Raw genomic sequence first — 17,774 nt, forward strand, 5'->3', positions numbered from 1 at the left:
GAGTCCTTGTGGGTTGAGTTACAAAACTGCAAGAATAAAAGGACCCTGATGGCAGTTATATCTATGCCTCCAAACAATAGATGGGTTGTAGACTACAACTGGAAATAGAAAAGGACTGTCAAAAGAGCAATGTTATGATGGTCATGGGAGATTTTAACATGTAGGTAGATTGGGAAATTAAGGTTGGTAATGGATCTCAAGAGAGTGAATTTGTTGAATGCCCATGAGATGGCTTTTTAGAGCAGTTTGTCATTGCACCTACTTGGGGATCAGTTATAGTGGATTGAGTGTTATGTAATGAACCGGGGGAATTAGGGAGCTTAAGGTAAAGGAACCCTTAGGAGACTGTGATCACATTATGATTGAGTTCAACTTGTAATTTGATAGGGAGAAAGTATAATCTGATGTAGCATTATTTCAGTGGAGTAAAGGAAGTGACAGTGGTATGAGAGAGGAGTTGGCCAAATTAAATTGGAAGGAGATGCTGGCAGGAATGACAGCAGAGCAGCAATGAGTTTCTGGAAAAAAATGAGAAAGCTGTAGGATAGATGTATTCCAAAAATGAAGAAATACTCAAATGGCAAATTAGTACAACCGTGGCTGACAAGGGAAGTCTTCACTAATGTAAAAACAAATGAGAGGGCATACAACAAAGCAAAGATTAGCAGGAAGATAAAGGATTGGGAAGCTTTTAAAAGCTTTCAGAATGCAACCAAAAGAATCATTAGCAGGGAAAAGGTGAAATATGAAAGAAAGCTAGCAAACAAATCAAGGTGGATAAAAAAAACCTTTTCAAGTATATAAAAATAGAAGAAAGATGAGAGTGGATATAGGACTGCTAGAAAATGACACCGGAGAAATAATAATGGGGGACAAGGAGATGGCAGATGAACTCAATCAGTATTTGCATCAGTCTTCACTGTGGAAGACACTCACAGTGTGCCAGATGTTGTAGTGTGTGAGGGAAGAGAAGTGAGTGCAGTTACTATTACAAGGGAGAAGCTGCTCAAAAAGCTGAAAGACCTAAAGATGCATATATCACCCAGACTAAATAAATTGTACCCTAGGGCTCTGAAAGAAGTAGCGGTAGAGATTGTAGAGGCATTAGTAATGATCTTTCAGGAATAATTGGATCTGGCATGGCTCCGGAGGATTGGAAAATTGCAAATGCCACTCCACTCTTTAAGAAAGGAGGAAGGCAGCAGAAAGGAAATTATAGACCAGTTAGCCTGACCTCAGTGGTAGAGAAGATGCTTGAGTAAATTGTTAAGGATGAGGTTATGGAGTACTTGGTGACACAGGGCAAGACAGGACAAAGTCAACATGGTTTCTTTCAGGGAAAATCTTGCCTGATGAACATGTTGGAATTCTTTGAAGAGATTACAAGTAGGATAGATAAAGGGGATTCAGTGGATGTTGTGCATTTGGTACATTGGCCTTTATTAATCAAAGTATTGAGTATAAGAGCTGGAATGTTATGATGAGGTTGTATAAGGCATTGGTGAGGCCGAATCTGGAGTATTGTGTTCAGTTTTGGTCACCAAATTACAGGAAGGATATAAATAAGGTTGAAAGAGTGCAGAGAAGGTTTACAAGGATGTTGCCGGGACTTGAGAAACTCAGTTACAGAGAAAGGTTGAATAGGTTAGGACTTTATTCCCTGGAGCGTAGAAGAATGAGGGGAGATTTGATAGATAAATATAAAATTATGATGGGTATAGATACAGTGAATGCAAGCAGGCTTTTTCCACTGAGGCAAGGGGAGAAAAAATCCAGAGGACATGGGTTAAGGGTGAGGGGGGAAAAGTTTAAAGGGAACATGGGGGGCTTCTTCACACAGAGAGTGGTGGGAGTATGGAATGAGCTGCCAGACGAGGTGGTAAATGCGGGTTCTTTTTTAACATTTAAGAATAAATTGGACAGATACATGGATGGGAGGTGTATGGAGGGATATGGTCTGTGTGCAGGTCAGTGGGACTAGGCAGAAAATGGTTTGGCACAGCCAAGAAGGGCCAAAAGGCCTGTTTCTGTGCTGTAGTTTTTCTATGGTTTCTATGGATTTCGAGAAGGCCTTTGACAAGGTGCCACACGTGAAGCTGCTTACCAAGTTAAGAGCCCACAGTATTACAGGAAAGTTACTGGCATGCTTTGAGCATTTGAGGTGGCAGTGGGTGGGAATAAAAGGATCCTTTTCTGGTTGGCTGCCAGTGACTAGTGGTGTTAAACAGGGTTTGTTGGGACTGCTTTTTTTAATGCTGTATATAAATGATTTGGATGATGGAACATATGGCTTTGTTGCCAGGTTTGCAGATGATATGAAGATTGGTGGAGTTGCAGGTAGTGTTGAGGAAACAGGTAGGATGCAGAAGGACTTAGACGGATTAGGAGAATGGATTAAAACAAGTGGGAAATGAAATACAATGTTGGAAAATGCTTGGTCGTGCACTTTGGTAGTAGAAATAAATGTGCAGACTATTTTCTAAATGGGGAGAAAATCCAACAATCTGAGATGTAAAGAACTTGGGAGTCCTTGTGCAGAACACCCTAAAGATTAACTTGCAGTTAAGAGTCCGTGGTGAGGAAGGAAAATGCGATGTGAGCATTCATTTCAAAAGGTCTAGAATATAAGAGCAGGGATGTGATGCTGAGGCTTTATAGGGCACTGGTGAGACCTCACCTTAAGTATTGTGAACGGTTTTGGGCTCCTTATCGAAGAAAATATGCGCTGGCATTGGAAGGGGTTCAGAGTATGTTCACAGTAGGAATATAGGAATGAAAGGGTTATCATATGAGGAATGTTTGATGACTCTGGGCTTGTACTTGCTGGGATTCAGAAGGATGAGGGGGCTCTCATTGAAATTTTTCAAATGTTGTAAGGTATAGACAGAGTAGATGTGGAAAGGGTGTTTCCCATAATGGGGGAGTCTAGGACAAGAGGTCACAGCCTTAGGATTGAGGGGTGTCCATTTAAAACAGAGATGTGGAGAAATTTCTTTAGCCATTGGGTGGTGAATTTGTGGAATTTTATTACCACAGGTAGCTGTGGAAGCCAAGTTGTTGGCGGAGATTGCTAGGTTCTTAATTGGCCACAGCATGAAAGGTTACAGGGGAAGGCTGGGGAGTGGGGCTGAGGAGGGGAAAAAGGATCAACCATGATTGAATGACAGAGCAGAATTGATGGGCCAAATGGCCTAATTGCACTCCTATGTCTTATGGTAATATCTATGGTCGACCCTGACCAACAGAGGGGCCTCCAAATCATTGTTCCCTTTGTAAAATTTGGGAGATTTTGAAATTTATTGCACTACTAATGAAATGAAAAAGAAAGTTATTCCCTCTACAAGTCATTTTATAAGTGACTTGGATGAGGAAGTGGTGGGTTAGTAAGTTTGCATATGACATAAAGTTTGGTGGTTTTGTGGAGTGTAGAAAGCTGTCATAGGTTACAATGGACAGAGGTGGGCTGAGAAGTGGCAGATGGAGTTCAACCCACCTTGGAAGGTAAAATTTGAAGGTAGAGTACAAGGTTAGTGGCAGCATTCTTAGCAGTGTGGAGGGACAGAGGAATCTTGGGGTCCATATCCATTGATCCCTCAAAAGTTGCTGCTCAAGTTGATAGGGTGGTTAAGAAGGCGTATGGTCTGTTGGCATTCATTAGTCAGAGTTCAAGAGCCGCGAGGTAATGTTGCAGCTTTATAAAACCCTGGTTTGACCACATGGAATATTGTGTTCAATTCTGGTCGCCTCACGTTAGGAAAGATGTGAAAACTTCAGAGAGGGTGCAGAGGAGATTTATCAGGATGCTGCCTGGATCTGAGAGCATGAAGTCACATTTTTCTCATGTTGGCATAGGGTAGACATGATTTTACACTATGGGGGTGCTGGAAAGTATATTGTGCCTGAAGGGGGAGTTGGCAAGAATGAGTGTGTTTTAGGGGGGGCATTGGGCTAAAACAGGTTGGGAAACACTGTTCTATATCCTTCTTATACTGAAGCGACCAGAACCAAACACAATATTCCAAATGTGGTCTAACCAGTGTTTTAAAGAGCTTTGTATAAGACATTTCATAACAAAATCTGATATGAAGTAGTGAATACAGCACAGTCCACCATGAGTAAAGCCCTCTCCAGAGCAGTGTCACAGGAAAGCAGCATCCATCAGTGACCACCCCCACCCTCCATCCAGGCCATGCTCTCTTCCCACTGCAGCCATCAGGAAGAAGGTACAGGAGCTTCATGACTCATATCACCAGGTTCAGGAACAGTTATTACCCCTCAACCATCAGAGTCTTGATCCAGGGCAGATAACTTCACTCACCACAACACTGAACCGTTCCCACAACTTATGGGCTCATTTTCAAGGTCTCTTCTTCTCGTGTTCTTGATAACTGATTTATTATTGTTTTTTGTTTCTTTGTACTTACTGTGAATGCCTGCAAGAAAATGAATGTCAGGGTTGGATGTGGTGACATTTATTTATGTAGTGTGATAACTTTACTTTGAATTGTGAACGTTTTTCATGTTGGGACCAGGTTGGCTGTGTTTATACAGTTCAGTATGAATCACTCCACACATACACACACACACACTGACTTCTACTTCTGAATACACAACAACCCAACTCATTCCACAGACGCTTTTCTTTTTAGACATTTATTAAACAAACAGTGTAAGTTTCTCTTCGTTTACAAGAATTTTCCAAAAAAAATCATAGGTCACATTTTTGCATCTCTATAGTTCCCATCTCTAAAATATTTGCTCTTTATTTCACAAACTAGCTGGTAGCAGCTTGCCTGATTCTCCGAGCATTTTATGACAGTAACAGCAGGCAACTGCCATTAAGCCCTGTGTTATCTTAAATACGAAACACAGCAACGAACAGTTTGCTGAGTTTACAGCACAGTCCTCGCTCAAGGTCAAGAAAGGCAGGCTTCACAGCTTTTTATAAAGTAAACCATTTCTTTTCTAAGCTTCAACATTCATCCAGAAGAAACTGAGTCCACATTTCAGAATGAGCCTGACTCAGTCACTGTCATCGTCTGATTGTGACGGTGACACGGACGTATGGCGACCATCTCCCTGATTGGATTCCTGGTCTGATTCAGCAGGCAACCCCTGGACTGACCCTTCCTCGTAAGAATCCTGCCGGCCGGAGTCGTTGGAGGCTCGTGAGGTGGGGCGAGACTCGCCGTGATCTTCCTCTCCCGAGCTGCCCGAATGGTCGGATGCTGCCTGCCCACTTGCCGATGGTTCGCTGTCAGAGCCGGCAGCTGACTGCCCGCTCCTCGAGCCTGGGCTGCTGCCCCCCTCGTTCCCTGACCTCTCCTGGTTTCGCCCATCCTCCGACTCGCTGTCAGACACCAGCCGCTTCCTGCGGGTGTCAGTTGCCTGGTCCTCGTCTGAGCCGCTGTCCCGAGCATTCCTGGAAGAGTGAATCGGGTGGGTTACGCTGCAGCTCTGATCTCTGCTCACGCACACAATGCACAGGGGACTACTGCGCTGAAATGCTCACTCACCTGTTCACATACTACACCTCCTCTCCCATTGACTCCAGGCTCAGGCCTGTATTGATGCTGAAGTCAGTTCATACTTGCCCATTTACACTTTCCCCCAAGACTCCCTTCTCATTGCTACAAGGAGGTGATACAGGAGCCTGAAGACACACACCCAACATTTCAGGAACATCTCTTCCCCTCAACCATCAGATTTCTGAATGGACAATGAACCCATTGACATTACCTCAGTCTTTTTCCCTTTTTTTTCTTGCACCACTTATTTAATTCTTTTTATATACATATATATGGTCTGCATCCCAGGGTGCTTAAGGAAGTAGCCCAAGAAATAGTGGATGCATTAGTGATAATTTTTCAAAACTCGTTAGATTCTGGACTAGTTCCTGAGGATTGGAGGGTGGCTAATGTAACCCCACTTTTTAAAAAAGGAGGGAGAGAGAAACCGGGGAATTATAGACCGGTTAGCCTAACGTCGGTGGTGGGGAAACTGCTGGAGTCAGTTATCAAAGATGTGATAACAGCACATTTGGAAAGTGGTGAAATGATCGGACAAAGTCAGCATGGATTTGTGAAAGGAAAATCATGTCTGACGAATCTCATAGAATTTTTTGAGGATGTAACTAGTAGAATGGATAGGGGAGAACCAGTGGATGTGGTATATTTGGATTTTCAGAAGGCTTTTGACAAGGTCCCACACAGGAGATTAGTGTGCAAACTTAAAGCACACGGTATTGGGGGTAAGGTATTGGTGTGGGTGGAGAGTTGGTTAGCAGACAGGAGGCAAAGAGTGGGAATAAACGGGACCTTTTCAGAATGGCAGGCGGTGACTAGTGGGGTACCGCAAGGCTCAGTGCTGGGACCCCAGTTGTTTACAATATATATTAATGACTTGGATGAGGGAATTAAATGCAGCATCTCCAAGTTTGCGGATGACACGAAGCTGGGTGGCAGTGTTAGCTGTGAGGAGGATGCTAAGAGGATGCAGGGTGACTTGGATAGGTTGGGTGAGTGGGCAAATTCATGGCAGATGCAATTTAATGTGGATAAATGTGAAGTTATCCACTTTGGTGGCAAAAATAGGAAAACAGATTATTATCTGAATGGTGGCCGATTAGGAAAAGGGGAGGTGCAACGTGACCTGGGTGTCATTATCCACCAGTCATTGAAAGTGGGCATGCAGGTACAGCAGGCGGTGAAAAAGGCGAATGGTATGCTGGCATTTATAGCGAGAGGATTGGAGTACAGGAGCAGGGAGGTACTACTGCAGTTGTACAAGGCCTTGGTGAGACCGCACCTGGAGTATTGTGTGCAGTTTTGGTCCCCTAATCTGAGGAAAGACATCCTTGCCATAGAGGGAGTACAGAGAAGGTTCACCAGATTGATTCCTGGGATGGCAGGACTTTCATATGAAGAAAGAATGGATGAACTGGGCTTGTACTCGTTGGAATTTAGAAGATTGAGGGGGGATCTGATTGAAACGTATAAGATCCTAAAGGGATTGGACAGGCTAGATGCAGGAAGATTGTTCCCGATGTTGGGGAAGTCCAGAACGAGGGGTCACAGTTTGAGGACAGAGGGGAAGCCTTTTAGGACTGAGATTAGGAAAAACTTCTTCACACAGAGAGTGGTGAATCTGTGGAATTCTCTGCCACAGGAAACAGTTGAGGCCAGTTCATTGGCTATATTTAAGAGGGAGTTAGATATGGCCCTTGTGGCTACGGGGGTCAGGGGGTATGGAGGGAAGGCTGGGGCAGTGTTCTGAGTTGGATGATCAGCCATGATCATAATAAATGGCGGTGCAGGCTCGAAGGGCCGAATGGCCTACTCCTGCACCTATTTTCTATGTTTCTATATATACTTATTGTAACGAATAGTTTTTATTACTATGTATTTCATTTGTTCTGCAGCTGCAAAACAACAAATTTCATAACATATGCCAGTAATATTAAACATGATTCTGATTAGGGCTCTCCTTAACCCAGGTAATCAAAACCCGGTATCAGAAATAATGAAATCCTTCCCATATGAATCCTACAGCTGTTGCTCCCACACCCCTGCTCTCCCTGAATACAATTTATTAAAACTACAAATATTGATGCATGTAGACCTGAGCTATAAACTGAAAGGTAGGCATTACTGAGTTACAGGGTATGTGAGGTGTCCAGTGTGAGGTAGCACTTATGGTGAAGGGGCTTGCTGTGTCCATTTGGGGCTTCTCACTCACCTTTAGATCCCACCGAACACTCCGCTCTCACTGAGGCTTCAAGCAGCTGTATGCATAGGACATCAGCCACACCCCAGCACACTGCTTCAATAGGCGGACTAAATCAAATGAGGATAGCAAGCGGCTCCTACCCTGGTGAGATAGGAACATCCCTGTCCTAGCATTTGAAGTCAGCTCCAGCATGAGATTTAGTGAGATCCATCGGCCAGGAAAGTGGTTCTGCAACATTCAATGGAAAGTGAAAGGCATGACGAGGCATAGAAGTACTCATGGTCATCCCCTGCAACCAGGGAAGTCCCCAGCTAGTGATGACTACTCATACCAATGGATCTGGGCTTCTGAGGTCAAGAGAGTGGAACTGTCCCAGTGTAACGGCTTTCCCACTTAATAAATTCTCCTGCATAGGTTTCCTGTCATAGTTGGATACAACAGACAACTAACACTGAGTTAGAGATGTGGCTTACCCTTCTGCTATCTTCAGTGTCCCCTCATCAGAAGAGTCGTCACTGGATGAAATGATGGCCTTCGACTTGATTTTACCCTTCATGGAAGGCGGGAGTCGTTCAGGTTTGAGCTACAGGGAAAAAAAAAAACCTCACATAATCCATCACACAATACCTCAGTTAAATAAACCATGTAGAACTCGCAACAGAAGTCAGCCATCTGGCTTGTTGAACCTACTCCACCATTTAATAAGAACGTGGCAGGTCTGGCTGTGGACTCAGCTCCAGATACCTGCCTTTCCCCACAACCCTTTCATTCCCCTGCGATAAATCTATCTGTGCCTTCAATTCTATATTTAATAATAGTAATAACTTATCTATAGAGCACTCTTCATACAAATGATGTAGTTCAAAGTGGGCTAAGTGGGACAATGGGATGCTAGTTAAAAGCACGGTTAAATAAATCAGTTTTGAGCTGGTGTTTAAAAGTGTCAACCGAGTCTGCGTCCCTCATCGTTAAAGAGCGTAGTTCAAAAAAGCTGACCTGACAATTATCTTTTGAGGGTAGTTGTTGCAGAAGACCCAAGAGCTTTGAAGAATTTAATGAGGTGGCCTCTACTGCTTCCTTGGGCAGAGAATTCCACAGATTCACTCCTCTTTGGGAAAAGCAGTTTCTCATCTCCATCCTAAATTTATTCCCCTGAATCTTACGGCTCTGTCCCTTAGTTCTGGTTTCACCAACCAGTAATGTTCCCATCTTGATCTTATCTATCACCCTGTCATAATTTTAAAAATAAAACCAATCCCCTACAGGACTTGGATATTTTTTATCCTGCTGATATCAGACTCTTGAACAAACCTTTCATATGCTAAAAAGTAAACTCTTGTTTTTCCCACCCAGCTTGCACATTTATTTGTCTACGTACACTGCACTCTCCAACAGTAACACTATTTTCTACACTCTGTTTTCCTTGTTATTGCCTTAATAGGAGTGCTTGATGGCTCTGGACCTGTATGCTGGAGATTAGAAGAATAAGAGAGGGATTTCATTGAAAGCTATCAAATATTGAAAGGCTGAGATAGAGTGGATGTGGAGAGGATGCTTCCCATAGTGGGGGAGTCTAGGACCAGAGAGTACAGCCTCAGAATAGCGAGACGTCCATTTAGAACAGAGATGGAGGAATTTCTTCAGCCAGAGGCTGGTGAATCTGTGGAATTCATTGCCTCAGACAGCTGTGGAGGCCAAGCCATTAGATATATTTAAAGCAGAGTTTGATAGGTTCTTGGTTAGTCAGGGTGTCAAAAGTTACAGGGAGAAGGCAGGAGAATGGGCTTGAGAGGGTTAATAAATCAGCCATGGTGGAATGGTGGAGAAGACATGATGGGCCAAATAGTCTACTTCTGTTCCTACATCTTATGGTCTTGATGGCATGTAAACAAAAGGTTTTCACTGAATCTAAGTGAAAAGGAAGAAAAAAAGTTGAGTTTAACAGAATGGACCATGGGTCAGCAATCACACATCCATGCAACAGAAACAAACCTTCTCTTTCTTTTTGCGTTCGACTGTTTTTGGCCGGCGTGGTTTCTTCGGTCGGGAGGCTGGTTCCTCATCATCACTGCCATCTTCAGCAGGTTTCTGGGGTCTGCAGATGGAGGGTGAGGAGGGAGGGAGAGGGTGGTTGGTCAGGGTGAAGTAAAACAGTATTACGTTACCACCTTGCTGAAATGCAGTAACTATAGTGTATAACTCTTTACAGTACAGATGACCCAGGTTCAATTCCTGCCACTGTCTGAATGGAGTTTGTACATTCTCCCTGCAACCGTGTGGGTTTCCTCCGGGTGCTCCAGTTCCCTCCCACAGTACAGATGTACCGACTGGTAGGTTAACTGGTCACTGTAAAATGTCCTGTGATTGCTCAGCAGCGTGGCTCAAAGGGCCAGTTCCGCACTGTATCTCAATAAACAAATAAATAAATATGCAAAGCCTCCGGATAAACTCGTCACCCCAACCAGGCTGCTCCACATTTTCCCTTACTCAGCTTTCATAGAACCATAGAAAATAGGTGCAGGAGTAGGCCATTCGGCCCTTCGAGCCTGCACCGCCATTTATTATGATCATGGCTGATCATCCAACTCAGAACACCGCCCCAGCCTTCCCTCCATACCCCCTGACCCCCGTAGCCACAAGGGCCATATCTAACTCCCTCTTAAATATAGCCAATGAACTGGCCTCAACTGTTTCCTGTGGCAGAGAATTCCACAGATTCATCACTCTCTGTGTGAAGAAGTTTTTCCTAATCTCAGTCCTAAAAGGCTTCCCCTCTATCCTCAAACTGTGGCCCCTCGTTCTGGACTTCCCCAACATCGGGAACAATCTTCCTGCATCTAGTCTGTCCAATCCCTTTAGGGTCTTATACGTTTCAATCAGATCCCCCCTCAATCTTCTAAATTCCAACGAGTACAAGCCCAGTTCATCCAGTCTTTCTTCATATGAAAGTCCTGCCATCCCAGGAATCAATCTGGTGAACCTTCTTTGTACTCCCTCTATGGCAAGGATGTCTTTCCTCAGATTAGGGGACCAAAACTGCACACAATACTCCAGGTGTGGTCTCACCAAGGCCTTGTACAACTGCAGTAGTACCTCCCTGCTCCTGTACTCCAATCCTCTCGCTATAAATGCCAGCATACCATTCGCCTTTTTCATCGCCTGCTGTACCTGCATGCCCACTTTCAATGACTGGTGTATAATGACACCCAGGTCTCGTTGCACCTTCCCTTTTCCTAATCGGTCACCATTCAGATAATAATCTGTTTTCCTATTTTTGCCACCAAAGTGGATAACTTCACATTTATCCACATTAAATTGCATCTGCCATGAATTTGCCCACTCACCCAACCTATCCAAGTCACTCTGCATCCTCTTAGCATTCTCCTCACAGCTAACACTGCCACCCAGCTTTGTGTCATCTGCAAACTTGGAGATGCTGCATTTAATTCCCTCATCCAAGTCATTAATATATATTGTAAACAACTGGGGTCCCAGCACTGAGCCTTGCGGTACCCCACTAGTCACCGCCTGCCATTCTGAAAAGGTCCCGTTTATTCCCACTCTTTGCTTCCTGTCTGCTAACCAATTCTCCACCCACACCAATACCTTACCCCCAATACCGTGTGCTTTAAGTTTGCACACTAATCTCCTGTGTGGGACCTTGTCAAAAGCCTTCTGAAAATCCAAATATACCACATCCACTGGTTCTCCCCTATCCACTCTACTAGTTACATCCTCAAAAAATTCTATGAGATTCGTCAGACATGATTTTCCTTTCACAAATCCATGCTGACTTTGTCCGATCATTTCACCGCTTTCCAAATGTGCTGTTATCACATCCTTGATAACTGACTCCAGCAGTTTCCCCACCACCGACGTTAGGCTAACCGGTCTATAATTCCCCGGGTTCTCTCTCCCTCCTTTTTTAAAAAGTGGAGTTACATTAGCCACCCTCCAATCCTCAGGAACTAGTCCAGAATCTAACGAGTTTTGAAAAATTATCACTAATGCATCCACTATTTCTTGGGCTACTTCCTTAAGCACTCTAGGATGCAGACCATCAATTTTAGTATTCTTGTGGAACAGACAGCATTGTAGCACAGTACAGGCCTTTTGGCCCACAACGTTGTGCTGATCCCTTAACCTACCCTGAGATCATTCTAACACTTCCCTAGATAGCCCTCCATTTTTCTATTGTCCATGTGCCCACCTAATATACCCCTAATGTAGCAGTTAATGCACCGGCTGTAAGATCAGGGTTCAATTGTCACCACTGTCTGGGTTTTCTCCAGGTGTTCTGGTTCCCTTCCACAGTCCAAAGACATAGAGCTTAGAGTTAGCAAGTTGTGGGCATGCTATGTTGGTGCCTGATACAGAATGACACTTGGAGGCTGCCCACCAAAATACTCCCTGATTAGATTTGACATAAATGGTGCATTTCACTGTATGTTTTGTGACAAATGAAAGACATGTGACAAAGAAAGCTCATCTTTGTACTATTCTAAGGTATAAGTCAATCATATTGAATGTGCTATCCTCATTTATTTTCTTCAATATTGGACACAAGATCTCTCAGTAAACATATTGTATGCTGACTACTTTGTAATGTGCACAAACCCTCAGGTTTGTGCTGCTACATACCGTCTCCTTTTCTTCTTTTTTTGCTTGCGATCACCGTCCTCGTCCCTACCCTCAGGTTCACTACCACTTGCTCTCTGCTTCCTCTTCTTCTTGGGCAGAGGCAAATCTTCATCAGAATCATCATTCACAAATTCATCAAACTCTCCTTTCTTCGCACGCTGTTTATCAAAGAAAAAACATTTATTCAGACCAGAGAACAAAAATGCACCAGGATCGTAAAATAATAAAAACATTAAAATGGATATGAGAAACATCTTAATGAAAATATGTATAACTGCAGAGATGCACTCAACTTTGACAAACCTCTATAGATGTGTGGTGGAGCATACACTGACTGGCTGCATCACAGTCTAGTATGGAAACACCAATGCCCTTGAATGGAAAATCCTACAAAAAGTGGATACAGCCAGTTCATCACAGGTAAAGCCCTCCCAAGCACTGAGCGCATCTGCATGGTACACTGTTGCAGGAAAGCAGCATCCATCATCAGGGATCCCACCATCCAGATCATGCACTCTTCTCACTGTTGCCATCAGAAACGTGGCACAGGAGCCCCAGGACCCAACCACCAGGTTCAGGAACAGTTATTACCCCTCAACTAGAGGGGATAACTTCCTTCAACTTAACTCGCCCTATCACTGGAACGTTCCCAAATCCTATGGATTCATTTTCAAGGTATCTTCATCTCATGTACTTGATATTTTTTGCTTGCATGCTTGCTTATTTATCTATTTATTTTTTTTTGTATTTGCAGTTTATTATTGTTGTATGTGATCTTTCATTGATGTTTCTTTGTACTTACTGTAAATACCCGCAACATTACCTCCTTGACTTAGCTAGCCACGATCCTACTACTAGATCTAGTCTAGTAGTATACCGATGGAACATCACCTTCACGGCCAGGTTAGACCTGCCAGAGAATGAATCTCCGCCGTACTTCGCTGGCGTTCGGCCAGTGTCACTGCTACAAAATCCTACCTTGGCGCCTCACCGTGGCGTAGGAGTGAGGCAGGCCGAACGCCAGCGAAGTACGGCGGAGATTCGTTCTCTGGCAGGTCTAACCTGGCCATAAAGGTGATGTTCTATCGGTATACTACTAGACTAGGTCTAGTAGAAGGATCGTGGTTAGCTGAGTCAAGGAGGTGAGCATGCCTTTGTTACTTTGTAGGTTATGTCTCTTCAACGAAAGGGGAAATGCAGGTGTGCCCTTTGCTATTTCCAACAAGATTGCTAGCAAATTGCCAACACTTCCAATAGGGATATCTTAAAGGATCATGCGACTCCGTGTTCCCATCGGAAAGGATCGTTTCCTGAGTTTGATCAAGGTGGATGCACCAGCCATGGCACATTCTGATGAAGACAAGGAGTCCTTCCATCAGGAACTGGCTGAAGTAACTGATAATGTCCCTAGGGCAGACAAGTTGCTCATCTTGGTAGATTTCAATGCCAGGGTAGGCAAGGATCACAGTACCTAGGAAGGTGTAACTTCACTTTTTAAAAAAGGAGGGAGAGAGAAACCGGGGAATTATAGACCGGTTAGCCTAACGTCGGTGGTGGGGAAACTGCTGGAGTCAGTTATCAAGGATGTGATAACAGCACATTTGGAAAGCGGTGAAATGATCGGACAAAGTCAGCATGGATTTGTGAAAGGAAAATCATGTCTGACGAATCTCATAGAATTTTTTGAGGATGTAACTAGTAGAGTAGATAGGGGAGAACCAGTGGATGTGGTATATTTGGATTTTCAGAAGGCTTTTGACAAGGTCCCACACAGGAGATTAGTGTGCAAACTTAAAGCACACGGTATTGCGGGTAAGGTATTGGTGTGGGTGGAGTGTTGGTTAGCAGACAGGAAGCAAAGAGTGGGAATAAACGGGACCTTTTCAGAATGGCAGGCGGTGACTAGTGGGGTACCGCAAGGCTCAGTGCTGGGACCTCAGTTGTTTACAATATATATTAATGACTTGGATGAGGGAATTAAATGCAGCATCTCCAAGTTTGCAGATGACACAAAGCTGGGTGGCAGTGTTAGCTGTGAGGAGGATGCTAAGAGGATGCAGGGTGACTTGGATAGGTTGGGTGAGTGGGCAAATTCATGGCAGATGCAATTTAATGTGGATAAATGTGAAGTTATCCACTTTGGTGGCAAAAATAGGAAAACAGATTATTATCTGAATGGTGGCCGATTAGGAAAAGGGGAGGTGCAATGAGACCTGGGTGTCATTGTACACCAGTCATTGAAAGTGGGCATGCAGGTACAGCAGGCGGTGAAAAAGGCGAATGGTATGCTGGCATTTATAGCGAGAGGATTGGAGTACAGGAGCAGGGAGGTACTACTGCAGTTGTACAAGGCCTTGGTGAGACCACACCTGGAGTATTGTGTGCAGTTTTGGTCCCCTAATCTGAGGAAAGACATCCTTGCCATAGCGGGAGTACAAAGAAGGTTCACCAGATTGATTCCTGGGATGGCAGGACTTTCATATGAAGAAAGGCTGGATGAACTGGGCTTGTACTCGTTGGAATTTAGAAGATTGAGGGGGGATCTGATTGAAACGTATAAGATCCTAAAGGGATTGGACAGGCTAGATGCAGGAAGATTGTTCCCGATGTTGGGGAAGTCCAGAACGAGGGGCCACAGTTTGAGGATAGAGGGGAAGCCTTTTAGGACCGAGATTAGGAAAAACTTCTTCACACAGAGAGTGGTGAATCTGTGGAATTCTCTGCCACAGGAAACAGTTGAGGCCAGTTCATTGGCTATATTTAAGAGGGAGTTAGATATGGCCCTTGTGGCTACGGGGGTCAGGGGGTATGGAGGGAAGGCTGGGGCGGTGTTCTGAGTTGGATGATCAGCCATGATCATAATAAATGGCGGTGCAGGCTCGAAGGGCTGAATGGCCTACTCCTGCACCTATTTTCTATGTATGTTTCTATGTATAGCTGTTGATGGTGGGCTGTCCCAGGTCAGTAGGCCCCGGAGTCGGATGTCTGCGTGAATAGCGGGTACGATGGCTGGTCATAAGGCATGCCTGGATTTCGGGGTCCCATCATCAGCTAGTTCGGGGGATGATAACAAAGATCGAAGCCCAATGGCCGAAGCCTGGAGACTGAAGGTCTGTCCTGGAGTTAGAGGACTCTCCGTGTGTGTGGGTGGTGGGTGGTGGGTGGTGGATGGGTGGGAGGGAGGAAAGGGGCTTTGTTTGCTGTTGTTGCTTGTGTTGTTCTGGCAAGAATTGTGGGCATGCTACAATAGCATCGGAATGTGTGGCGACACTCGCAGACTGCCCCTAGCACACCTTTAGGTCGTGTTGGTTGCTGACGCAAACACAGCATTTCACCTGATGTTTTGATGTACATGTGATAAATAAATCTGAATCTGAATTCACAGGACAGACAAAAGTGGTTATGGAAATTATTAACAAAGCTGTGTGTGATAATGCAGCTGTCTTTGTGTGGAGAGAGAGAAAATGGTACAGGAAGTACTTGGGCAGAATAGTTTGTGTTTTAGCTCCAAGTGTAGTGAATGTCTGAGCTTTCATGTTACCTTTCCTCCACCACCACCTCCTTTCTTCTTCTCCTTTGTCTCCATATCCTCGTTGAACACCAGCAGGTTCCTGGTTTTCTCCAAAAACTGGCTCCGCTGTTCCAATAACTTCCGCTGCTCATTCAGCTCCTTTTGCTTCTTATCTTCCTAGTTCGGGATTATGGGGGGGGGAGGGGGTGGAAACAGTCATTGAGTCATACAGCATAGAAACAGGGCCTTTAGTTCAATTCATGCATGTCAACTGTGTCCCATCTGCCTGTGTCCAAAGCCCTCTAAACCTCTCCTATCTCTCGAGATGGCTTTTAAATATTGCTAATAAAACCATAAGACTGGAGCCTGAAGTCCCACACCACCAGGTTCAAGAACAGTTATTGTTCGTCAACCATCAGGCTCTTGAACCAATGGGGATAAGACGATAAGATATAGGAGTAGGATGAGGCCATTTGACCCTTCTAGTTTGCTCTGCCATTTCATCCTGTCAATTTTCCTTCTTAGCCTCAATCTCCTGTCTTCTTCCCGTATCCCTTTATGCCTTGACTAATCTAGAATATATTAACCTCTGCCTTAAATATGCCCAATGACTTGGTCTCCACAGCTGCCTGTGGCAACGAATTCCACAGATTCACCACTCTGGCTAAAGAGTTTCCTCATCTCCATTCTAAAAGGACACCCCTCTATTCTGAGGCTGTGCCCACCGGTCTTAGACCCTCTCGGCACCCACTCTACCAAGGCCTTTCAACATTGATAGGTTTCAATGAGGTCACCCCTCATTCTTCTGAATTCCAGTGAATACAGGTCCAGAGCCATCAACCGCTCTTCATATGACAAGCCTTTCAATCCCAGAATAATTTTTGTGAACATCCTCTGAATCCACTCCAACAATCAGCCCATCCTTTCTTAGACAAGAGGCCTCACCATTACATTCTTGCTTTTATATTCTCGTCCTCTTGAAACGAATGCTAATATGCCATCTCATTCACTATTTCTGGCAGTTCATTCCAAATACGTACCACCCTTTGTGTGAAGCTTGCCCTGATGACCCTTTCATATCTTTCACCTCTGATCTTAAACCTATGCCCTCTTTCTTTTAAGCACTGCCCCCCACCCCGCAGGAAAAAGTCTATGATCCTGCCTGTGTCCCTCATGATCTTATATCCCTATATCAGGTCATCCCCCAATTTTCAATGTTCCAGGGAATAAAGTCCTAGTCTAAGAAGCTCCCCTTGCAACTCAGGCCCCTAAGTCTGGGCAACATCCTGCTAAATCTTTTTCTACACTCTTGCTAGTTTAATAACATCTTTGTTATAAGAAGGTGACCAAAACTGTATACCATACTCACATTGTACAGCCTCACCCAATGTCTTATGTAACTGCACATAAATTGCTGACTCCTACACTCAGTGCACTGAATGATGAACTATTAACTTTTCACCATCCCCCCTACCTGTGACACTGCTTTCAGCAAACTGTGCTCAAGGTCCCTCTGTTCCAAACACTCCTCAGGGCCCTATTATTCACTGAATAAGTTTGACCTTGGTTTGATCTCCCAAAAAGTAATCTCTCCTATATATCTGGATTAAAAGCCATTTGCCAAGTGCTGCCTCACCAACATCTCATATACTGTAAGTGCAACATGAGAGATTGAGCAAGAATAAGATATTAAGTCTTTTCCGTTCCTGAAATACATAGGTGTAGTCCAAATCACTAGGTGAAGTCCAGATTTCCGGGGTTTCATACATCTGTACTAATCTTTCACAGGATGAAATTAAAATTACACTCTGGTTAGACTATATTTGGAGTACTGTGCTCAGTTCTGGTTGCCTCATTACAGGAAGGACTTGAAAGCTTTAGAGAGGGTGCTGAG

General features: G+C 44.3%; 1 protein-coding gene across 1 annotated transcript in view; it reads right to left on the minus strand.

The window, feature by feature from the left end:
- Positions 1-4,637: 4,637 nt before the first annotated feature.
- Positions 4,638-17,774, minus strand: part of ctr9 (CTR9 homolog, Paf1/RNA polymerase II complex component) — a 103,898-nt gene continuing 90,761 nt past the window's right edge. Inside the window, exons 21-25 of the mRNA XM_072272909.1 lie at positions 15,911-16,057; positions 12,370-12,527; positions 9,721-9,823; positions 8,202-8,311; positions 4,638-5,422 (exon numbers count right to left, since the gene is read on the minus strand). Coding sequence (XP_072129010.1) covers positions 5,023-5,422; positions 8,202-8,311; positions 9,721-9,823; positions 12,370-12,527; positions 15,911-16,057 — 918 coding nt within the window. The 3' untranslated portion in view covers positions 4,638-5,022. The remainder of the gene's footprint in view (positions 5,423-8,201; positions 8,312-9,720; positions 9,824-12,369; positions 12,528-15,910; positions 16,058-17,774) is intronic.

The sequence above is a fragment of the Mobula birostris genome, chromosome 11 (genome assembly GCF_030028105.1).
Source record: "Mobula birostris isolate sMobBir1 chromosome 11, sMobBir1.hap1, whole genome shotgun sequence".
NCBI classification, from domain to species: domain Eukaryota; kingdom Metazoa; phylum Chordata; class Chondrichthyes; order Myliobatiformes; family Myliobatidae; genus Mobula; species Mobula birostris.